General features: G+C 38.7%; 1 protein-coding gene across 1 annotated transcript in view; it reads left to right on the top strand.

The window, feature by feature from the left end:
* The window catches only part of ZNRF2 (zinc and ring finger 2), a 58,366-nt gene that overhangs the window by 21,885 nt on the left and 11,097 nt on the right, over positions 1-25,384 (top strand). Inside the window, exon 2 of the mRNA XM_021548797.3 lies at positions 8,931-9,026. Coding sequence (XP_021404472.1) covers positions 8,931-9,026 — 96 coding nt within the window. The remainder of the gene's footprint in view (positions 1-8,930; positions 9,027-25,384) is intronic.

Here is a 25,384-nt window from a genome sequence, read left to right as displayed (position 1 = left end):
GAACTGAGGTTGGTGAGTTAAGAAGAAAAAAGCAATGGGAATATGGGGTATCTCTGAAGTAAAAGTTTTCAGGCATTTAATTTGCTTAAAAGTTTCCAGACTTCCAAGCTGGCCTGCAGTGAGTTATTTGTCATCATAACTGAGCTAGTTAGGCAGGTTGATCTTATCTGCTGAATGTAAATAAAACATGTTTGTGCCCTGAACCATTGGCTGTGCTTTCTGGCTATGTGCTTTCTGAAGAAGGCAGTCAGTTGGGCTCAAAAATGCATCCACCCTGGCTGAACTTCATATTCAGACAACAGCTCAGCTCTGCAAGGTTTCACCTGAGTGGCAGGTGGCTCCACTTGTGTACAAAAGCCTCTGAAATGGTGATAGGGTTAGTTTCTTCCCATACTCCTTATGTTACCCTGCTGGTGAGACTAGAGGGGGACCTTGCCCTTGTCTCTGCTTGCCAAAGATCTGATGATGGAGAGACGTGAGAGAGAAGAAAAGTGTCTTTTCCTTCTTGTCCTTGAGTCAGATATTTGGAAGGGAGTCATCACACCTACATGAAAAAGAGAAGTGTGTTTCCTGGGTTCTCTCCCCTTCCCCATCCCTTGGGAAAATACAATGGAAGTGAAAGATATTCTTCTGGGCAAAGTCTCAATGTTAAGGGGAGTTTTTGGTTGCTAGTTGAAAATGTGCTTCTCAAGCATCATAAGCCAAAAGCTAAAATCTGGGCTTAGGGTGTGGGTGGAGCCTAAACTAAGGCTTGATCCCAACCAAAGTTTATATTCACATTTGTCAGTCTTCAGCTGCTTCAGATCCATTGAGAAACTTGTGGAGTGGATCTGTGATGGGAAGGGTGTGATGTGTCTGAAATGCAAGTAATGAAGTAGTAAGTTAAAGAGTGAATTAATGGCTTACAAGTCACTTGAAGAACTGTTTCTGTTTATGTGCTTGTCAGCTTGAAAGTGCAGGTACTCTAGGACTTTGGGTGACAGAGACTTGAGTAGTCTCTCATTTAGCTTGACTACAGATCCCTATGGATGATGGGACTGGGGAGATAACACTGACCCTGCAAAACAGGTGGAGCTAAAAAAGTCTTTCCTTCTCCCTTTGTTGGATGCTTGCATTGATCTGAAATGTCACTCTTAAAAGACTGTTCCTCTAATAACAGCTGTTCTTATTGTTCTATTTAAAGTAAATATCAATCTTTACACAGGTCTTTCCTACCTGTAACTTCATCTTCTGGTTTGCAAGATATATTAAATTTGGCCTTTTTTTCTCTCTTAGTGGTTGTGTTAATTCAGCTTCTAAAACTGTTCAGCTGTCAATTATAATCATCACGTGAAACTTTTACATTGATATTAGAGAGCTGAAGTTGTGTCGTTGATAAAGGCTTTGTTTATGAGTCAGAAAATGCCTTGTTCAATTTCTCTTCATTCTGTACTGCATTATTTTTCAGTGATTGCTACTGAAGATCTAACTTTCCTACTCACCAAGATGAAGGGAGCTGACGAAGTTATGTAATAAGATTCTGTCTTTCATAAGGTTTTGCTTAGGAGATGAAGTATTATCCAAACATATATTTTTCTAATTATTCTGTGGACTCCTTAACTAAAATAGTTCAGTTTTTTTATCCACCACTTTATCTATCCCCCTTTTTCCTCTGAGTTCTGTGGGACATTTAAATCAGAAAATACAAGAGAAAAATCCCTTGTTTCCCTCAAGGAATTCACAGGTTTGTTTACTTCAGTGTTATGGCACAAAAGTGGGGAAGAAACCCCCTCTAGATTATGAACCTGAAATCAGTAAGTGCTTATTTGTTTTTACTGTGGCTCAGTTTTCTAAAAAAAGAGCCTAGAATGTTTGTTTCCTTATTTCTGTTTGATTTCATATTCTCTCTCAAAGTGAGGGGAGTATTTCTTTATTTCTTTTCATCTCCAGAAGTCTTTCCAGATGGTGCTGTGTTCTCGTGGCTTAGACAATTGACAACAGAAGGAAGGATGAAAGGTAGAGAACTAGATGTGATTTTTCACTGAGACATTTTCTTCCTTAACAAAAAACTTACGTCCATAAAATGGCAAACCTTCCCTGCGTAGCCATTTGTATTGCCAGTTACAGCACCTAGAAATTTTCCTGTAGAAGGTTCCCTAGGAATTGGTAATGCTCTTCCCAATTCCCTGGGAATTGGTAATTCTTTTTTTTTCTTTCACTTTTGAACTGAAAGACTTTAAAAAATGTTAGGTTTTTGTTCCTGAATTTAGTGTGAAATAATTTTCATATTCTCTTTGAAGGCTAGGGTAACCTTGCCAGGCAAGATATTAGCTTGTGTAAAAGCAGTATGCTTTAGTGTACAAAGCTTCATGGTTTTGAGCTTACAGAATTACTCCTTCTCTTCTTCCATTTCACCTGTCTGGGAGAGGAGAGAATTCTGTGACCATATAACTCTGATGGACCATGTGGCCTTTACTGCACAGCTTCTTTTTTTTTTTTAAAACTTTAAGTTTTACAAATTAGTTTACAGAGGATGGGAGTAATAGAATTTTATCTTGACCAGGACTGTTACTTCACTGAGCAGCTGAATTATTTCCATTTATTTTTCTGCTGTTCTTAAAATTTTACTTCATAGTCTCTACAGTTGAACAGAAAAGGAAGAAATGAAAGAAACAGAGGCATTATGCTTTGACTTTAAAATATTTATGCTATTTTGATGTATATTATTATAAGCCATCTTACAGAATTTGGTTTAGGTGAAAAAGTAGGTGGATGCTGAAATACTTGGGGAAAAATTCCTACAGCTGCTTTAGGAAAGCAATTCAAATCAAATCACAGTTGTCTGCTTTGGGTTCTTTTTCAGTCAACTTCTTTTTTGGAGGTTGGGCACTTGAAAAAACCAAGTAAAATGCTAAACTTATAAGCGCTATGGAGGGCAGAATTTGCATTCCTTTTTTTTAACAAGCTAAAAGAGTGCCAATAATGATTACAAAAGACAGATAAGAGTTAATAAGTGTGAGCAGAAATAAAACACTATAAATGGACCTTGCTAGCAATGGTTCTGCTGAGATTTTGGGGTTGTTGTAAGACATGAGAGAAATGAGCCAATCACCTTTTGGTTTGTTTAAAATGTACCTACCTATATATACACCCATAAAAGAGATATTGCTGTGTATAGCTAGATCTATATATACTAACACCTAGTGTATTGGAACAATGTAATAGGCAAGTAGTTATTTCTGCTCAGGACTTGTGAAGTCTTAGCCTGAAATCCCGCCCAGTTCTTGGCAATGCACCATGGTAAGATTGGAGAGAGGCCAGAGGACAAGAAGAGCAATAAAAGGTTTAGACATCAGGGCTTGTGAGGAAAGATTAGAATAACCTGTTTGTTTTCAGACTAGGGGAAAATGATAAAGGGTGCCCACTTCCCAGTGTCTACGTGTGTTTTATACTGAGCAGAGTTACTGACTGTTCTCCATGTCTACTGAACACCTAAGAAGTAACCAACTCTTTTTTTGTGTTGCATTGTTTCCTTTTCAGCATCATTATGCAGGCTTTCTTTGTGTGATAGTGATTTTACATACCACCCTCATATCGTCAAATTTACTGGATGCTGTGTTTCCAGATGGTGTGTACTTCTTTTTTGAAGTCCCAAAAAACATGTGTGAATATGTAAGTAACATTTGTCAGGCTTCTTATTCTCAAATACACTTTAGAAAAAGTGTATGGATGCAAGGATTTCTCTTGCAAGGACTTCTTTAAATGCAAAACAAGGTAGATTTATCCATCTTGTTTGAAAATACAAGGATACAAAGACTTAAAATAGTAATATGCTGCATACTTTAAAAGAGCAGCTGCTTCCATTTTACTTTTAGTTTGTCTTTGGCAGTGTTCCAGTTGATGTTTTCTGCTGAAAAGTTACTCTGATCAGGCTGGTTCAGTCTTTTGTGTTGATGCAGGTTTTATTTGTGCTTACTTCTTTCTACAACTGTTTAATATTGAATGAAAGGATCATCCACTCTTCTGTGCAAGTCTACCATGTTTCTTTACGTGCAATTCTGTGACACTCTGCACTGTTGTCTGGGAGCTCTTGGCAGGTTTTTTTTTTGCACCACAACGTAGATATTCCAGAATAAGTGCCCGCATGATTTTGTAAAAATTTTAGCAATCTGGGAGTTTGTTTTTCATTGGAGGTTTATGTTTGCTCTGCTGTGCACTGAAGTGCAAGTTAAGCAGTTTGATGCTTGCAAAGCAAGGCAAACACAGTAAGGCATCACTAAGAGGTTGAAATTGGTGCCTATAGAATGACTGGCCACTCATCAACCTGTCCCTGTAGGTAGTTCCCAAGTCTGCTGGAGAGGAAAAGTGTGAGTCTGGTAGATGGATGTGAGAGAATATGGGAGTTCTTGGTTGACTGGAGGTTCACTTGCAAAAGATGGCAGAGCTTGGAGAAGAGAGAATGAGACAGAATTCACCTCTGATATAAGTCCTGATACTTAAGCAAGTTTAATTATTTCAGATTTTCTGTGTCACCTTGGGATTTTCTAGTAGCTGTACTGCAACTTTCTGTTCTGTCTCCACTTCTTGTAATTGTAATTTTTTCCCCAGGATTTTGGTTTTGTTTTAAGTAATGTGTTGCTTTCAGTATTGTAGTCAGGGTTGTGAAACTGGATGATGGGAGCTTGTAAGAATTTAGCTCCCTGCTCTCCAGTTGTAGAAGTCAGCTAGAGGTGTCTGCTTGCTCAGTTTTGGTGCTCAATTCTTTAGTGCTGTACTTCTGTATGTAGGGAATGGGGTGAGAGGTATTCCTTCAGCTGATTTAGGGTGTGTCACAGCCTGAGTTCTCTACGATGGGAGAAGTAAGGACCTTACAGTGATGTGCCGACAGTGACAATGCTAAGACAAATATGATAGTTGTCATCTGGGACAAAAATAAGGGATGCTGTGAAATCAACACCTTCCTAAGGGCTGGATTTTTACCTAGAACTGTAAGTTATCTGTTGTGCTCCCCTTGTAAAGAGAGTGAGAAAGTAGTTGATTGAGTTTCATAAGATTTTGGAAGACTCTTCATGTGATGCTGCCTCATCTGATAACTGCTTCCACTTTTTTGCTCAAATGTCTGTGAATTATCTACAAAACCCAGTAAAACAAGTCATGTAGAGAGCAAGTTATTTCTGACCCATTGCTGATTGTTAAAGTCATGTGAAATTCTCTGTAAGTTATTGGAATTGTTCCTTGAGAAGATGGTAAAAACAAACATAGGTTATAAATGTAGTTAGCCTGCTGGGCAGGGATACAATAGAGTCTTTGTTCTTACCCAATACTTAATTGTAAACTGGGTCATGAGACTATTGCCTTCTGATTTGAGGAAAGGTAGGAAAATATGAGCTTTTTAAAGGACCTTCAACTGGCTTGTGGATAGTGTAGATTGTTTGCTTATTTATAATTTCAAATACAATTAGAATAAAGTAAATATTTTGTCTATAGTCAAAATAATTGTTCTTTAGGGTTACTAAAAGGAGTTGGAAATGGTAATTTCCTTCACACAAAACTTACGCTATGCATCTCTTGGCAAAGATCTCTTGAGCTAAATCCAGGAGTTTGATGGCAGTGGAACATTGTGAAGTAATGAGAAGTCAGATTTCACTTGTATTTAAAGAATGTTTCAGCAAGTGTTGTGAGCCCAAGGCTCTTTTTCTGCTATTATGTTAGTCTCTGGTATACAGCTGATTGTGGTCACTGGAAAAAGATATTTTCCACAAACACACTTTTTACTTCTGTCAGCTGAGTTGTTCCTTAAATCTTAGTTAAGATCTCCATTCTTTGGGTTCTTCAGTTCTGCACATTGAGTAGAGCACAGCAGTCAGGTATCCCAGACCTGCTGTGTCAGGAGGATGTTTGTAGTTGTTTAACCCTTTCCTTCACATCCCCTCTGACACAGGACAAGTCACAACAAAATGTATTGTTAAAACATTATATTTCTAGAACACAGATTATTTACTAGATTTAAGGGTAGGTGCATGGTGGTAAAAGCATATTAATCTGAATACTCTAGGTGAATAACCTGAAAGATTTTTTACAGCTGTCTATCTTCAAAGCATGGTTTTGAGTAAAAGCAGTATTATTATTAAATTATCATTATTATTCACTCAAGCTCTCCCCAGTATTTTATTTGGATTAAAATATTTCCTCCAAGAATTCCTGGGATATGTACTCTCCCTGTCTCTCCCAATTACATGTGCTCATGACTTTAGGGAATAAGCTAGAAGAGTTCTGTCCAGCAAGCAGAGAGATAACTTGCTAGTGACTGTCTCAGTGCTTAACTAGCCATGAACATAAAAGTTAACTTTTCTGTAATGTAAACACCCCCTTCTATCACAGCAGGACTTGGTCTGAAGCATATAGGGAAGTTACAGGCTTTCCCCCATCAAACTCTATTGTCAATTATGCCTTATAGAAGCATATTAATGAGAATAATGCATGTGTCTTGAGTCTAGTCAAAACCTAGTAATCAGCAGCAGTAGGGTGATAAAGATTGAGAGGAAACTTACCCTGAGTCAGTTTTTGAAGGAACTTGTAACAGAACAGTAATGGGTGGTGTGTTTGGAGGACCGAGATACTAATTTTGATTTTAGTCATGTTCAGGTGTAGCCTGATGTCCTGGTTTAGGGCAAATTTGAGAGAAAACCTCTAAAGGGGTTCTTCTAGAAAACAGATTCAAGCAGCCCCTCCTCCAACTGGTTCAGGAAAATATTTCCTTGGAGAAAAGTGGAAAAACCCTGTTTATTTACCAATTCATTCACCAGCACAAAAAATGAACAATACTCAACAACAAAGCCTCTCGCTGCTCTGAAGAGATGATAAATTCAGGAAGTCCTCTTTGTGGGCTGTAGCTCAGCTCACTCAGTCTGTTATCAGTCCCTCCGGCGCTGGAATGCAGCTCCTGGGCCTGGTGGGCCACAGGTGTGAGTGAGCTCCTTGCGTTTTTCTGGGTTCTTCAGTCCAGAGCAGATTTGAACAGTTCCAAGAAAAAGAAAAACCAGTCCAGGGAACTTCTCTGCCTCAGCTATCTAAAAGTAAAGGAGAGCTCTCTCTTGCTGTCCATTCTTCAGACAACACAGGAGCAGGAATGTGGAGGAGTGAGTGCAGTTTCTGAAAACAAACTCCACGCTTCTTCTTCTCAGTCTTTGCTCTCGGAAGCAGTATTAAAGGTGCAAAACTTATTTCTGGGCTAAACAGACAAATAAGTATACAATTCAGCATCATAAAGTCACCCCAGGACATCTGTGTGAAGGAGGTTACACAGTGGCTGAAAGGTCACTGATAAAGCTTTCAACAAGTAAATTAATGCTTTCAGCTAGTTTTTTCCAAAAGACATGTTTGGCTTTGACATGTCCAAAAGACATTTCATGCTTATTGATCTGTTGTTTGTAAAAATGTGGGTTGGTAGAGGAGGAATAAAATCAAAGAGAGAAGAGCAATGTTTAAACTGAAGTGTAGGATTGACACAAAGAAGAAATAGATATGACTAAAATTGGAAGAAGCAGAACTGTAGTTTATCTCAGGAAGTGGTTTCCAGCACATGTTCAGCTGCTGCCCTGAGTTCCTTATGGTTGTTACTAGCTGTCCTCTTTGACTTGCTTCCTATGAGCTGCCCATAAGAAATACATCATTTTCTTGATAAAGAAAGTGCAGTACTTGTCTCAAGTGCTAATGTTTCAGGTTAGTTGCTTGATCTACATCTGGATAATAATTAACAGTAAAGATGAAAATTCTCAGGCATCAGTTATTTGAAACTGCAGCGTCAAGTTGCTTGTCATCCTTGACTGACTCCGTTTATTGTGGCCTCCCAAGGTTAGAAGTACAAAAGCAAGAAGCAATAAACTAAAACATGTGGGAGCAGGCCCAGATGGGAATGCTGGTGGAAGGTGCAGTGACCTTTTATACAGGCCTGCATCATTATTCTTCACAGCATCAGAGAAAAAGTTGTGCCTTTGTGCTGAGGGTGGATGTAGATTAGATATTTTTGCTGAATGTTGTCCCATTGGACAATTTGCCTGTAGATGTACTCCTGAACAACTACTATGCATCAAGATCCCTCTTGGTGGGGGTTTTTTTGTCTCCCACTTGTGTGTTAATTATTCAGCAGATCAAAATCAGTCAGGCTCTTCTGTGGATTGTAAAAGTTGTCCAGCTGATCTTGTCCTTTAACTGGAAGATTGCTGTCTTTGGCAATGACATAAATTAAGGTATTAAGCACTTTTGTCATAGGCTGTTATGCAGTTGCATCACAATCCAGACTGTCTTAATTATTCTTTACCCCATGTTGCCTGAGGCAGTGACCTCAAAATCTAAACAAGGTCATGTTTGGATAGGATGAGAGCAGTCAAACGAATTCAGTGCTACAGGAAGTATTAGTGATTCAGTAGGTGAAGCAACACCCCTGAGTTAATATTTTCCCAGAGCCCTAGACTGGTAAAAGATGCTGCAGCTTGTATGACAAGATGTAAAACCAAGATCCTTGGTTAAAGTTTCAGTACAATTCCTGGTAAAAATGAACATGTTAATTCAGGATTCCTGCACAAGTTCAAATTTTTATGGCTCTGTCCTCTATACATTTGTAATTTCTGTTTTAGTAAAGTCATATTATCCTCTTGCTCCTGCCCTAAACTGTTCTTAAGTTGTTGAGAAAGTTTGTGTCCAGAGGTGCTGACAATGTTTGCAATTGTCAACAGAATTATTTCCAGAAACAATGGGCCATTTTGAGATCTTTTGAAAGAAAGAAATGAAAGATTTATGAAAGAAACGTCAGGTCAAAACTGAAAAGCCTCCAGGATTTCTTTTTTCTTTATTTTTATATGTGCAGAATAGCTTTTTTGGCTTGAATGTATATATATATATTTGCTACATGGTTGAGTATGCTCACACTTACATATTTTTATTTTCCATAGGATTCAAGTGCCCTGTATGTTCAAAATTTGTATCTTCTGATGAAATGGATTTACATCTTGTGATGTGTTTGACAAAACCAAGGATAACCTACAATGGTAAGAAAGAAGTAAGCTGATAATTATTTATTAATTTTAAACATCAGTGTGATAATCCTTTACTTAATAAGATATTCTGGTAACTAGTTTGGTGGACTCATAATTTGCAGGGTTTTTTTTTTTGCTTGTAGTTTGTTTTCTAATTACTTCCTAAGAACTTGCTCTTTATATACTGCATGCCAATATAGTTTGGCCTGTGTCCTGCAAACATAAAATTATTCTTATTTGAATGTGGTTATTCCATTTTTTTGGCAAGTGTGTGTTTATTGTCCAGTTGAAATATGTGTAGTTTACACATCCTTTCGTCTAATGACATCAAGTAGTGAGGGTGGGTCGATCAAGTCTCCTGGGGACTTTATTAAGGACTGTTACTTGACATGCTGTGCATTTGCACATTATTCAAGGAAATTACACTTTCTGTGAGGAACTAAAGAACTTCTCCTTTTTCATTTGATTCCATATGTGATACTTCATAAAGACTGGTTATATGTTTTTGTTGTTTTAATCAAACTGGCCAATATTAAATGAATCATCTATAGGAGCACTGTTTTTTTCCCCCTGCTACTAAGCTTTCCTTCTAGGCAAGCTTTAACGCAAGGCAAACAGGACTTCTGCCACTGAGATCAAACTGTTCCGTCACTGTGGCTTAGGCTGACACTCAGTTCTATGGCAAGCACACAAAAAGGCTTGAGGAAACAAGGAATTAGAAAGTCTTACTGAAATTTTAGTGCCTGCTTGGGCAGAAAATCTTACAGTGCATCTTCAATGAGATTATTGTTCACCAGTCATCAGATGTCAGAATAGAATGCAGTTAGCAAGAAATTGCAGAGAGGAGAGGGAGATGGACTTTTTTGCAGGTGAACAGCAAGAACCTGAAAGTTGGTGGTTACAAGTTACATCAAGGAAGAATCTGATTCAGTATTAAGTAGAAATGTGACATAATGGAGGGGGTGGTCAAGGAACTCAAAGAGACTGTGCAACCTCCATCCTTGAGCAACTTAGTCTAATTTGGTCATGCTTTGAATGAGGGGCTGGGCCAGAAGACCACCAGAGGTCCCTTCCAATATAAGTATTTACTACATAAATAACCTGCAGTGTCAGGGACCCTTTGACCCTCCAGGCACCTTGCTGTTAGGGTATTCTACACTGGACCATTTTATTGAAATAAGTCTTGAAGAATGGTTGGGCCCATCTTATTTTTTGATAGCATAATGCTATCCAAAACTACTGGCCCATAATTACAAAAATAATTTGAAATCATATGCTTGGAGTTGTGAAATCTATTTGAAAGCACAGTACTTAAGAAGAATAAATATTTTGTTTTTCTTCCTGGTGTTACCACACATATATTTGAGAAGGTTGACTTCATCCAACAAAGAGGGCTTTTTTCTCTTTATTTTTCCTTCTTAAATTCAGGTCTGAGAATTTTACAAGATAAGGGAATTTTACAAGATAAGGGGGATGTTGCATGCTGGAGAGAAGAGAAGCGCACTAGTCACCCCAGTCAGGGCAGGAAAATGCACTTGGGATCAGTTAGGGTGGAGCAGAAGGAGGAAGACTGGCAGAGAGCAAGCCCTGGCACTAATCCATCTAATGGGGTGTGCACAAATTTGACTGACTGAAATCCTTTTACCCTGCTGCTTCCTACATGTACATATGAGTGCACTCAGCTGACTTTTGTTTGAAGATATGGCAATTACATAATGTAACCTCTCAGTATCATTTATGATGTTTGAATCACAGTGGTGCCATATTCAGACTCCTTTTTCTTTTTTGCATTGTTTCAGCTTACACACTGCTGGTTGGAGCTCCTTTGGGCCATCTTGTTACCTTTACACAGTTTAAGTCAGCAAAGCAGAAGTGAAACCTGTGAGTGGCAGCTGAAGCCACTCTGGGTAGTCTGCAGCATAACAAAAGCGGTTGTGGGCAATGCAATATGAATTAACAGCAGCGTGTCATCTCTTGGTTTAGGAGTGTGTCTGCTGTACAGTGAGCCTCAGAAACTGATTCTAGGAAATGGTTATGTAAGTGTGAAATAAGGAAACTATCAAATTAGGCTGGTTTGAGAGAGATACTTAGAAGTATAGTCTCATTTTCACAAACACTTCAGAGAAGTGTGCATTGATCCTTGTGGCTCCAGTTGGTTACCTCCTGGAGTCATAGGCTAGATCTTAAGTTATGGCCTGTAGCTGGCTATTTAAATTACTGCAGCATGAAGAATTTGAGGATGGCTTCTGAGTTGTGTAGTGCTCAGTTATTACTTGGTGTTATAATTGTGGTCCCTTTAATGAGGCTAATGAAAAAAATTAACTAATAGATTGGTAACTTAATGCTGCCATGATTTCAGGCCCAGACCTGCATATGAATGTCTACACGCATGTGCATTTTTTTCTTGTTTGTTTTGCTGTTTGTCATCATGAGATCTCTGATGAATTGGCCTTTTTGCCATAGGCCAAGGGCATCTCAAGTTTTGTTTGAGAAAAGATGCTGCTGTGAACTTTTGATACTTTTGAACTTCCAAAATGGAAGGCATGTATTTATGCTTTACTTTCTCATTGTTATCTTAGCCTCGTGCCATATATACTAGAATAGAGCCAACCAGGCTTTCATTTGGTTGTGTTGGTCACTGATATTTCCCAGTCCTATTATCACTAGAAGGGAAAAGTATTTTTTCTTTTCTTTGTTTTTTTTCTCCTCACCTTCTTTTGTCTCTGAGTTGTGTTGCAAGTAGTTGAAGGGAACCTTAGACTTTGCAGGTGCAGAAATACTTAGAGATTGAGCAGTTGGATTGAACTGTGCTTATGTCTAGTTCTGTTCTAGATGTCTTTCCTCATGGTACTGTAAATGTATTAGTTGTTGTTTCTAAGAAACACCAGGGAGCAAATTGTATGTATTTTGTCATTCTGAGAAGACAAACCTTTCTTTTTAAATATGAGTCTGAGGCATGCGGTCTCCCCCAGAAAAATGTCACAAGACTGCTTAGCTGTGATTTGAAGTTTAAATAAATTAATGAGTCCTCCCAGCCAATCTCTAATTGCTTTCTGAGCTACCTTTGTGCATTGCATTTTTAGTTGAAAGGGCTAGTGAACTGCAAACTCGGGCAGCTGTCTGATTTACATGTATTTTCTGAAAGAGTGGTCACAAAATTGTCTCAGCTCTGTGCTGGAAGTTGTGCTGATTTTCATATAAATATATCAGTACATTTTATTAGCCTTAGTCTTTCAAAATCATGTGACTTGCCTGCAACAGAGATCTCATTGCTGACTCAATTAGGCATTTTAAAAGAGTCCTTTCTTTTTTTCTGTGAAACTTTCTTCCTCATTCCTTAAACTACTTGTGATGTTCACACATGAACTGATATCTAGGCATTTTTATGCAAAAGCTGGTTAAATGAATGGTATTGTGGAAAAAGCATCATGGTGTTTGGTGATGTCTTTAAAAACCTTTACTAGCAATTAGCAAATGCTGTTACTTGCTGAGTTGTTGAGGAGCCAGAGTAGGTCCCATGCACTGGTTAACCACAGGTCGCCAAAAGACAGTTTTTGAAGAAAGTGGGTTGCTTGCTAGTTGACAGGGTTAAAAAAAAAAAAAAAAAGACTGCTAGAATATTGTGTAGCCTATTCCTTTGAGTTTCTCCAGAGTGTTAAATGAGGCCCCTTGCATCATCTTGTTCAAATTTGTCATGGTGACAAGCAAGAAGCCCACTTAGGGACTGCTCTGTGAAAGGTGTTGCTTAAATAGTAGCTCTGTGTTTTGGTCAGTTATGGGCATTTACATAAATTTCCTCAGTGCTTTGGAAGCCACTTACCTTAAACTCCTTGCTGATGAATACAGATGCCTGGTAAAGTTTAGATTTTGACTATAATTATTGCTTATTTTGTGTTGTTGCAATATTGATACCGCTTTTTTTCACTGGAAGATAAAAAAATAAAAAAATGAGGAGACACAGGAGAGACTTGTGGCTTTAGTCGCTTTGCTACAAACATACCCAATAACTTCTGATGAAACCCTGCAATTGGTTCTGAAATAATTCTGGTTTTCATTTTTAAATTTTTTTGTTTGTTTCTCAGCACACTTTGTAAGACTCCATTAGTTTTATTATTATTAGAGGGCCCCTGAGAGGACAGGGCCAGCAGCCTGGCACCTGGCCAGATGGGGCAGCCAGTGACCCTGGAGGGCTGGGGAGAGCCAGTCAGCTCACTAGACTGGTTGGCTGGCCTGGCGAGCCAGCCTGTCCTCTTTCAAAAGTTTTCATTGAATTAGCACATTCCTGTGGAATATTTTGGGTTTCATCAAGTCAGCACTTTCTGTTGGAATGGTGCTCTACTGGAAACTTTCTAAGCTGATCTCCTCAAAGCTGCTCGCTCAGGGGTGGTTCTGCTTTGATATCAGTGCTGCTCTTGCTCAGACTACTCTGCATTTAATTCACAGGTGGCAGTGGGTCTGACTGTTGGCCAGCATATTTACTCAGGGGAAAAGCTTTTACTAGTGTAATTCAGAGAGGAACAATGTTGAGAAATCCAGTGCATGAACTGCTGAAGGTTTTTTCCTTACTTTGAAGTAAGGACATTGCAATTTTTTTATTTAAGTTACAATTAGTGAATTTTTTAGACCTAACATATTAAAAAACAGCAGGCGATTAGACATCACAGATAGCAGGGATTACAGATAGGATTTTATATTAAGAGTTTATACAATTTCTTTGAAATGGAGAATTACTGTGTGGAAAACTGTTATAGAAAGAATATTAAAAATTAAGGTATGTGTACCAGAAGGAAAAAAAAAAAAGGAGTGGAATTCAGCCTGGTCTTCTTGTCTGAAAATGTACTTTGTGTTCTGGGGTGTTTGCATCACCAGACACAAATAGTGGAATGTTCCCATGCCGTCTAACCAAATTCACAGAATGACAGGATATTCTGAGTTGCAAGGCACACACAAGGATCATTGAGTCCAACTCCTAAGTGCATGAACCACACAGGGATAGAGCCCACAACCTTGGTGTTGCTAGCACCATGCTCTGACCAACTGAGCTGATCTCAAATTGCCTTGGGCCACAACAGTGCAATTGATTCAGATGAGCAAGGATGCAAAGCGGGGTTTTATTTTGATTTAAACATGCTGTTTTTTGTTATAAATTAGTTTGAGGTGTTGCATCAAGTTTTGTCTTGAGAGGAAAGCATTTCTTGCTGGGATTGCCATATGCTGAGACCTGCATGTGAGCAAGTGTCAGAATCTTGAGCTGGAATCTCTGTAAGCAGTAATCCTTCTATAGGAGTTGTCAGCATTGAAATTATGGTCATAACATGCATTTTGATCAAGAGCAGAGGCTTAAATACTGACATGAGTCACCTAAAAGATTAAATAAAAATATTTTGGAAACATTCTTTGTGAATGGGGCTGACCTAACTTTTAATAACACAAGTTACAACGTTTGTTGACTGCAGCCCGTTTCAGTGTCTTTGGGGCAAGATACTTATGCCAGAACTTGCTGAGTTCATATTTCTCAGTAGAAGGAAAGAAAAACAGTGCACCTTAACCTAATGTTTGAAGCACCAAAATGCATGATTCTGGTAGTCCTGCCCACTGCAGTGACTTGATTTGCTTGGTCACTTATGTGCACCAAGGAAGAGTATTCAGCAGGGCTGATGCTCTCAACTGTTTTGACTGATGCAGTCAAAACTTCAGGAATGAAAAGAATTATTAACTTCAAGTTAACTTCTCTGCCAGAGTTCCTGAGATCATACCGTGAAAGACCTTGCAAAAGGGCATCTTGCCAGTCTGCCTGGAAAAGCTTAAGCCTTCTTCCTTGCCCTCATCCTTTAATAGGACTAGACTTTTAGCAGAGCAGTACAAAAGAATGCTAAGGCAGATCAGTTCTTACATTCCACTTTATCCAAGGTGTAAAATTCTCCATAGAATTTCTTGATACTGTATTTTTAAAAGTTTAACAATATGCCTGGCTAAAAGTTCCTGGTTTTTTACTCTGCCCTAGGTGGTTCTGTGTTCTGTCCTCAGGGATGCTGGGGAGGCAGAAGAGCATACTTTAAAAGGTAGTTTAACAGAACACGTAAAAATACATTTATTCTGTTTGCAGTTAAAATAGTAATATTTACTCTTTCTTTTTTGATCTTGTGTTCTCATGAACATCCTCCGGAATATGTAGGAGGTTCATTCAGATTCCCTAATGCTTTAAAATTGTTTTCTTTAGTAGTTCTTGAAAATATAAAGAACTGTTGAACTTCGAGTTTCTGTTTAATGTGGTGACAGTAGAACATCATTATAGTAAATAAAATTTTCCTCTCAGATATTTGCGCAGATGTTCTTCTGTGAATTAATAAAATACTGGCCCAGACTTCTCATAACTTGTCTTGAAAATCATTGTTACATTTGAGGAGGGCTATGCTATTTTAAGAAGAGAAATTGTGTTTAAAGTAGTGTTTGATTAAATTATATTGACTGGTTTGTACTTTCTCCCTTTAGGAGTTGTTGATAATGTTTCAACAAGAGCAAACTTTTACTGATGTTCACCAGTCTAGGCCAAAGATAGCTACTTTTCCAAACCAGACTACCAAGAAGAACAGTGGCAAGCTTAATTTCTTCCTCCCTTTCTTCAGTAAAGCTGTATTTCCTTCCTGCTATCCCAAACCTCTCCATCAACCGTTTTTGGTACCTCACAGAAGAGCATCACTACAAAAGCAGCCTGTTCCATTTCTAGTTTGTTGGGAAGGGAGGTTGTTAATCTTGAAGAGTAATGCTGATAAATGTCACTAAGTAAGATCACACTGTAGTTCAACTTGTGCAACCTGTGTCTGCCTCCTAAAGGGAGGAGGTAGGACCTGCTTCAGTGGCCCCATTCCAGCCTCAGTCACTGGATGAACTGGGTCAGTCTCTTATAGTGTGGAGTTGCAGCACTTTGAGAAGCTTCAGTCTCTTATCTTTCCTCCACACCCACAAACTGTCAACCCTTTGCTATGGAGCCAGAAAAGTAAGCTGTGTGTTTGTATTGGTGTGGCTGTGAAGAAAGCTGATCAAATGGGAACACAGTGTAACTGACAGGGAAGTACTTTGAATGTCTGGAGCAGCAATTCCCAGAACTCCAGACTGCCCCATTTATCTCTGCAAGATATACTCACGGAGATGCAGTGGTGGTGGTTGAAGTATCAATATTGCTTATTATAATAATAAGAGCTTTACTTTTCATGAAAGAGAAATGTGGGATATAGATTTGTAAAGAAGCTATGACAGCTCACTTTCATGGTTCAGGTTGGAAATGCTCAATAGATGATGCTGGATTTTCTTTCTGTTGTAATGAACTGAAGTTGACATGGATACTGCTGAGAAGGACACACTGCAGAGAAGATCACACCTATTAATATCTTAGATTTTTCTCTGATTTGTTGTGCATGTGACTTACTCTTTTAACAAACCTTTGGAGAGAAGTATTTTCTGCATACTTTCCCTTCAGCCAGGCCTGAATCTTCTAGACTGAGCTTCTTGTAACAAAGCCATGGCAAAATTATTTCAATGTCACCTCATACTTAATTCAGTTCTTGAGAGCAGGACAATATTTTTTTTCTCAATATGCTGGAATTGCCTTTATTTAAATGCATACCTGTGTTATGGGAATATTTTATATGCAGCACTGGATAAATACAGTAAAGCTTTTGACAGCTATAGAACAAGCCCGCTTGTTTCTGAAAGAAGCAGAGAAAATGGGACCATTCATGTGCTGAATAGCTCAAGTTATTTCTTTTACTTATATGCCACTCCTTAACCTCGGATACTGCTGTTGCCCTGCTGTTGCCCTGCCAGCGCTGCTGGAGTCAAGCGCCAATCCTTGTCCTAGGGAACGGCAGACACGCCTGTGAAGCAGCGCCGCAAGGAGCATCTGCGGGAGACGCGCGGAGGGGACCCGCTACCTGCGCTGCTGCGTGTCGCGGTGCCTCTCTTACATAACTTGCCTGCAGCAAGCCGGGGACAGCTCTGTCCCTCGCCGGGCTGTGACTCCGCACCATGTGATGCGGGCAGACAGCAGCTACCTTCCATGCCTTGCACTTAATCAGTCCTTAGCTCGGAGAGGTCACGCAGAGGATGTCATAAATCGCGGCTGCAACTGCTGCAGTCTTGTGACTGCTGGGAACTTAGCTCCGGGGGAAATCATGTTCCTAGTTCTGCTGGTTTTCTATGGTAATTCTGCAGTCTTTAAAGCTGATACCTCTAAAACCTTAAGATTTTGCTCATTTGCTAGCAGCAGTCTGTCGTTCTTTTTTTCTAATCATAGAAAATGGATTTCATTTGCTGGATTTTGAAATAATACTACTTGAAATCATTAGGTCTTAAAAAATAAATACCAGAGTACATCTCACTGAGATTGAGTGATCTGTGTAGGAATTTCATGGTATTTCTTTCCCTAAATTTCTCGCTGTTTTGCAGGAACTAATGCAGATTATTTGCAGATGAGGACTTTCTCCTTTTTTCCTCTAAAGAAGTATAAAAGAATAAGAGCTACTCCTTCTGGCTCAGAAACTGCCCTAAGGGCAGATCAATTTGAAACTACTGCCTGAAATGTCATTTGTAATTTATTCTTTTTCTTCGGATTAAAATCTTGCTTTAAAACCTGCTGCCCTTTGATTACTTAAACAGTCCTATGTTTCTGAGCTGAAGACTCAGTCCTTCAATGCACAAAAGAAGTCAGCCCAGCTTTTGTAGGGGAATTCCAGTGATAAAACAAGCCAAACTCTCCAGAAACAAGCTGAGTGAAAACACTGCTAGTGTGATAGAGTACTCTCACTTCTAAACTGGAGATTCTTATCACTGCTTACACAGGGGAGAGATTACCAGTTTCTAGTATTTTTAACAAAATCCAGTGATTTTAGAACAGGATGTAAAACATGTACTGACATAGGTACAAAATACTAGACTTGCCTGTTCCATCCTCCCTGGGGGAACCTCTTTGCTCCCCAGTTTGTGTAACTTTGTCTCACGTGGCTACAGATTTGCTCAGCTTCAGAAATAACCCCAAATTCTAACACACAGCTGAAACGTGAGAAACTTCACTGGTGTTTCAGTGCTGAATTATATTAACACTCATGAAACCTTGTTAAAACTTCCTAATAAAAACCTCAACTTCCATTTTAACCCTACACTAACAGCTATCTTTAATTTGAATCCTTATCAGATTTTCATAATTTGGACCATGTTCCTCATGCCCTTCTTCCTTGTGTGAAGTTTAATTAGGTACTATTTATGTGTATTATTAGGTATTTGATAGTCCCTATGTTGCCAAGCAAGAATGTAGTATTCGCTGTTAATTTTTAGCCCATAAATAATGTTTATTTGTTTGGAATGAAGATGTGGAGGAAGGAATAGTTTGGTTAACGCTAACCTTTTTTCTTCTCCCAGTTCCAAGGAAGTTTATTTTAATTTATTGCTTTATTAGCTGAAATTGTTATAATGGTGTTCAATAGTTTTGGTAGCCTCTTAATTGAAAAAAACTAAGAGAAAAAAAAACCCTTTAGTATGGCTGTAGAAATATACTGCCAGATTATGGGCATGTAACTTGGAACTGGAGAAGTGTCTTTGAGGACATTTGGTTTTTTAAACCCATCTTCCATGTTAACCTTTTTGTGTTATTGTTCGTGAATGATTATGATTGCTGAGTACTGTTGGAATTGTGCTTGTTTTTTATTTCACTTAATCACTTTAAATTTCAAAGGAAGTTTATTGATGTTTTGTTTGTTTGTTTTTGTTTGGATTTTTTTTTCATTCTCTTGCAATTCAATACCTACATACTCAGTATCTCGCTGGGATAGTAATAACCCATAGGTACCAGCTAGCACCAGAAATACTGTATCTCTATGCTTGCTGCAATAAATTATAATACTGGATAATGAGCTAGTGTAGAGTAGAAAAACTGAGATAACTTTGAAAACTCTGATTCAGTATCTGATTTTATCAGAACCTTTGCATTCAAACATGTTTTGCATTCCATCTATATCACAAGGATAATTGCATTTAAAATAGGAATAGCTTGTAAAAAGCAGTCTGTCTGCTGCAAACAGAAAAGACAGACAAGTTAAAATTATGCAGTGATTTATATCCTTGTCCCGTGTATGTATGTTAACACCAGACATTGTGTTAATCTGGAGAAGGCTGATCTGGAGCCTGCTGGGAAAAGTACCTTCTAGGCCTAGCACCTGGCACTGGGGGTAATAAGCCAGACTTCATGCACATTGGGTTTTGGCACCAGTGTTTTCATTGTGTGTTGCTTGGTATCCTATCTTCCCTAAGAATAGTGTCTTAGTCACACACACACCTGCTTTTTCTCCCCCCCACCTCCTGTTTCACCTTAGGCTCATAGCTACCTCCCTCTGCACTCATTTTGCATCAGATCAAACCAAACTCCTCTGCTTGCAATGAGTCAGTTAGTTGGCCAATGTTAAAAGACTGGAAAAAAGATTTGGCAAAAGTCATTGTGCTTAGGGCACCTGTAGGAAGACTGGTATAGGATCTTGAAAAAGGACAAAGTGAACAAAACATGAAATCAAATCCTTCATCCAACTTCAAAACAAGTCCCCATTAAAGTAACCCATATTGCCCAGACTAATAGGATAGATAACTTCTGAGCTGCTTCTATTCATTCCCTCTCTCTGCCTCTGTTGTTCACGGACACTTACTGCCCTACCCTTTCCTTCTGTGAAGCTTTCTAATGTGCTTGTTTTATCTGCCTTTCTGTCATGTGAGAGTTCTCACACATTTCATTAGGTCAGCGTGTCCCCGTCACACTCCTTGTTCATTGCAGACCATGAAGAATGAAACATCTTATTTGAAAATCTTTGCAACGCAATTTCTTAGGCTCTGGTTGTACTTTCAGTGATGGTGAACAGTTGAAGACTCCCCATTTGGAAAACTCTTCCCTGCAATCTTTCAGGTCTTCTGTTGTGTTGGGCATAAAATAAATTTAGTCACTTAAAAAAGCTGACAAAGCAAAAGGGATTTCCTAAACATAATGGGGATCTTTTTGAACAACCACATCAACATCCTGCACTTGTGAGATCTCATCCAGCTTAGATCTTTCCTTCAGCTTGGTCAGACAGACATCTTGCGTTGTTTCCTCTGCCACATCCATGCTTTGCCTTACTTGCCAAGTTTTTAAGAATGTTGTTGGTGATAGCATCCAGTCTGAATTTGGAAAAAATGTTCATTTTAACAGACTTACAGTTCGGAGTAAAGTCTTCCTTTTGACTGTAAAGTTATGGGAAAAGACCTGTTTCTGCACTATATTTGGAAGGAATTCTTCACCTTTCCCCTGACCACAGTGGTAGCTTTTCTTCATGAAATCATTAACTCAGATACCCAAGTGATTTACTACTAAGAGAAGCTTTTCTAGATAAATATTCTTGGGGTTATATGCCTTGGTGGAGTTGGGGTTATTTCGTTGTTTTGGTTAGTTGGTTGAGTGGTTGGGTTGCTTTTTTTTTTCATGTGTGTTTGGGTTTATATTTGTTTGGTTTTGGGTTTTGATGTTTTTTACCTTTGATGAAGAAGTTATCTGCTATGCAAGGCAAGCTGGAATTCAGGTCTTACATTTTTCTTGAGTGTACCCTGCATGGTAACCCTGCCTGTTGCTTTAGCAGAAACTGTATGGCTCACCCACCTTTGAATGGGATTTCTGGACTACAGTTCCAAGTTTTCAATAGACCTAAGCTGATTTTTCATCTATCATAGCAGTTTCTTAGTGTTGGTATGGATTGGTGGGTATACATAAGCAGCATTTAAATATTTTGCTTTGTTTTACTCCTGAACAAACAAAAGTGATAGAAGATCTGCGTGTGTGGATCCCATGCAGATTCATTTCTATTCTTTCTTGCCTGCTTCTATAAGTTTCCTTCATCCCAGCTCTATCTCCAACTCCCTGTAAGAAACAATCCTTTCTAAATGCAGCAGACTTTGGCAGCAATACAATCTGGTTGCCTCTAGCCATTTAATCAACCACTCCTTTTGTAGCATACTTGTGCTGCAAGATCCTTTTTGATGGAAAACTCAGCCCTGAGAAGTGTAAATCATTCTTCCCTGATGGAGCCAAGGAGGATGTATTCCCCAAGTGATCCTTTCTTTACACTGTTTCCTAAGGTATCTTGTTTTGCTGCAGTTTTGTTTCTTGTGGGTTTGCCCCTTTACATGCTGCTTTTAACTCCTGACATTCAAGATTAACAGGCGATAACCTGAGAGGTCATGTAATACTGATGAAAAACCAAGAAAACAGCCTCAAGGCAGCTTCCCTATTCCATGTGCTGCAATGAGCAGCTTTGTTTCAGGCAGCATGTGCTAGGGTACACCATTCATGGTGTGATTTCATACGGGGGAACAATTTTGCTATGGCTGCATTCAAGACTTTTTCACCCAATCATTTCTGTGAAGACAATATTTTGAAGTACTGTCTCCCAGAAGCAATGTTTCTGACAGGAGTGGAGTAAGCCTCAGGACAAAATACAACATGCCAAGGAAGACTCTTCAAGAACAAGGTACCCCTTGGGTCATTCAAAAAACAAATATATGTAATTTCACTTGAAGTGGGGACTTGGTACAAGATGGGTAAGGCTGGCAAAAAGTCTTTTTACATCACGTTCTGGAGGACAAGACTGTTTATTTGTGGTTAATTTATTAGCAGGTGCAGCTCTTTGGCCCATACCTAGACTAAAATTTGACAATTTAAAGACACGGTACTTACAAATATGGTGAATGGAGCTTACCTTTAGTTGTCAGTGCAACAGGAGAGTTATTTAGCTATTTTGAGATTATTTAATGTCCAAAGGCATCTTAAACTGCAAGGAGGCTGATTAAACAGATGTTGGAAAGACTTAAGCAGAAGTTTTAGAGTCAATCGGATGATTGTATTGAGAGCAAATCTTGAATTACTGTGGAAAGGCATAGTCACTAGCCATAAATCTCAAGATGGGAGGAAAAGACATTTCATGGCCAGTTGGACTAATAGAACTTTTCTATTATGAATACCTATTTCACCCCAACACTTTCTGTCAACAGTACAAATATGGACTGAGAAAGCTGGTAACACACTGATAACAATAGCAAGGAATGGCTATGGATGTGGATGCTGGAAAGTGAGGACCTTTATTTCTCTGACTACAGGCCTTTTTGCAAAGTGTAGCTTTTCACTGGGAACCCTGAGGTGCAAAAATGATTTTGTTTGCAAGGAAGATACCTTAATTGGACATTGTATCAAACCTGTGTTATTTATACTTGAGATTTTAATTTTTCTGTTTTGTTTCAGAATCATAACTTGCATTAGCACCCTGTATAATATAGCTCCAGCTAGTTTTCCCTTGTGGTCACTGAAGCTAAATCTCTTCTGCTTTTTATATTAATTAGCTATCCGTATACAATTCTATTTAGTTAAATTTATGACTACACAACACAGACTTTTTTACTCCTGCTCACTTAAATGTATTTCTATCACTATTGTTTCAGTTTTTATCTTTATCTCACCGGAAGTTTTTTTTTTTTCTACCACAGACCCAATAGTTATCTGTCTGAACAGGAAGCATCTAGCTATTTCTCAGAATTTACTAAGCTCAGAATGTCCCACAAAAATTTAAATCCAGTTCTTCAAATGTGGGTTAGCTAAGAAACTTCTGCAGCCATCTCCTTCCATCTCAGCCTGGTGTTGCTACACAGGTATTGCCACTTAGGCCTAATTCTGCAAATATTTTTCTTGTGTGACTTTCCCTTTGTTTTTCAAGCTCCCTCCCCTTTACTTCTGTGTTTTAAGAAGAGGGAGCACCAAAGACTGTAGACAATGTGTGTGCAGGAAGTCTTTCATGATGGATATCTGTTTGCACATAACTATCTCAGTCCTGGATCAACACTGAACAGTGAGAGGGATGGGGAAGACAAGGATAACGCTTGGATTTTGAGTAGGAAATTGTAATGGGCTGCCGTGTTGCAAGGGCTGAAGAGTGAGATGCCAAAAAACATCCACACCTCCCAACCCAGCAATTCATCAAGCACTTTGTCAGTGTTTGATGAAGTGTCACATTTGTTGTAGCTTGTTAGCTTGCTTTGGAGAGGTTTAGTTTTTGTATATTGTGGCTGGGAAGGATTTGTGGCTTGCTTAAGTTCTAGGTATTACCACATGAGCTATGCAGTGGTGTTTGGGGTGATTGTATGCTCAAAAAGTTACCACCTGTGCTTGTTTGATTAGCACAAGGGTATTGGATTTTTCCAGCAGCACAAAAGGGAATTTGGATTTAAGTAGTTCAGGGGAATTTTGTTTTAAGTTATTCACATGCTCAATTTTGTGGCATTGTGAATCCTGAAAACTGCTTAGCCGTGGTACAGGTTAAAGTATTGGATGTTAAATATCTTCCCTTTTACTTCTGATCCAGAGGAGGTGGCTTATACTAGAGCAAAAAGGAATGTTTCTAGTTAGGAACGCACTGCTTCTTCACTACCTTGCTGAGGGTAGTGACATTCAACTTCTGGCTGTGAAGGCACAATCTTCACAGGTGAGCTTAGTTGATGTCTTCAGCTCTGCCTTACTCAATCTGCTGACTGACCCTGTAGCTGTGAAAGCTAAGTGGCAAAATAAGCATCTGCAGTGATAACTGAATAATGTTCCTCCTTCTGTTGAGAGCTCTGAGCACTTAAGAATCATCTCTCCTTCAGAGTGTCTTTCTGCCTCAACTTTTGAGCAGCAGAGGATGGCTGACCTGGTCATCCAAGAATGATCCCTGGAGAATCAAGAGTATTCCTCTTGTGGCAGCCAGAATACTGAAAACCAGCTCTAATGTCAAAGAAACTGCTGGCCCTCCTAGTGCTTAGGATGGACTGGGAAAGACAGACAGCACCAGTCTGCAGAGACAATCACTGAGCTACATGAGAGAACCACTTCCTGTGCATAATTGTTTTCCTTCCATTCTAGTGTCTACTTCTCCCAAGGACATTAACCCCATATAAGAAGGCTGTCCATATTATTTGTATCAGATAGTTAAAAATATTTCTCTCTTCCTCCTTTCTCCAGTACCTGCTTTGCAGCAGAAAATTAAATGAGATAACAGAGGGCAGGAGGAGTGATAGAAAATACAGCTCCAGAGAGAACACATTTTAGGGAAAATGAGTGTGAAGAGGAGCAAAGCATAGTGAGAAACAGCCAGAAAGAAATGGAGAGGGAGAAAAACAGATGTGACAGAAGCCATAAAGATTTAGTGAATGAAGTCATTAACATTTGGTAAGTGTGTAATCACATACACACGTCCTTCTTGCCGAATAGTAAGGTACCTGTGGAAATGTGTAGGTCCTCCTTGACTCCTTGTGATATCAGCAAAGGTGATAGCAGTAAAAATGTAGAGTAAATTTTGCAATAGGGATGAATTCACACTCTACATGTGAACAAATATATTGGTTTATAGATTTCTAGAGCTCCATTTAAAAATAAGTGGAGACAGTCTCTAGTACTTTATTAAGACAGTTTTTAGTCATCAGCTTGAAAATTAAATGAATGTGTAATGAATACATGATAATATGTACTATTTAATAAAGTTTCATCAATGTTTTTTAATGGTTATTGTTTTACCAATTTTAGTGTCAATACTCTTCAAAAGGTACGTTTTTATTAAGTTTCGGTAGTGTTCTGAAAAGGATTGACCTTCGTGGTGTCCTTCACCAGTAAGCTAGTTGGGATGGCAGCTTCCATGGATATTTAAGCTTTTAAATTTTAGGAAAAGATACAGACATTTTGAAAAGTTGTCATACTGAATTGGGTCAAGGTGTTTCTAACCTGGTGTTCTCTTTCCAGTGAATGCCCAGAGAGAAGTAAAATAATGCAGCTACAAGGTGATAGCTCCCAAAATATATTGACATCTTCATGATTTGTGACTTCAAGTTTCTTGAGCCTAGGGATATATCTGCCTGTGTTTTAAAAGGAAAAACAAAAAGCATCAGCACAGATTTTAATTACCTTATCCAGAAGGTATGCAGTACATCTGCTTTTGCAGTCCTCAGTTTAAAGACACTTTAATCACAGATATTGCCTATAACCCTAATCATGGCTGAGTTAGTGGCTTTTGAAATTATTTAGATGTATTTTCAAAAGTCCTAAGAAAAGTTTTTAATTGGTAAAGTATGTGCAAAATTGCCAGAATGCCTGTTTTTTAATCCTCTCCTACTTATTTTTGCTATAAATGCAGAAATGCTGTAGAATTTATTTTCCAGTAAAGATAAAAGTAGAAGTTTAGGAAGAAAAATTGCTGACAACCCAAAGTTAAAACAGCAGTAACCAGGGATAGAGGAGAAGAGGAAGAAGTATTTGGGCAGACTCAGGAGTGAAATACTGTACTCTT

This window comes from Lonchura striata, chromosome 2 (assembly GCF_050655825.1).
Source record: "Lonchura striata isolate lonStrDom1 chromosome 2, ASM5065582v1, whole genome shotgun sequence".
NCBI classification, from domain to species: Eukaryota; Metazoa; Chordata; class Aves; order Passeriformes; family Estrildidae; genus Lonchura; species Lonchura striata.
Note: the sequence above shows the minus strand (reverse complement) of the source record. Positions and strands in the feature narration are given on the sequence as shown.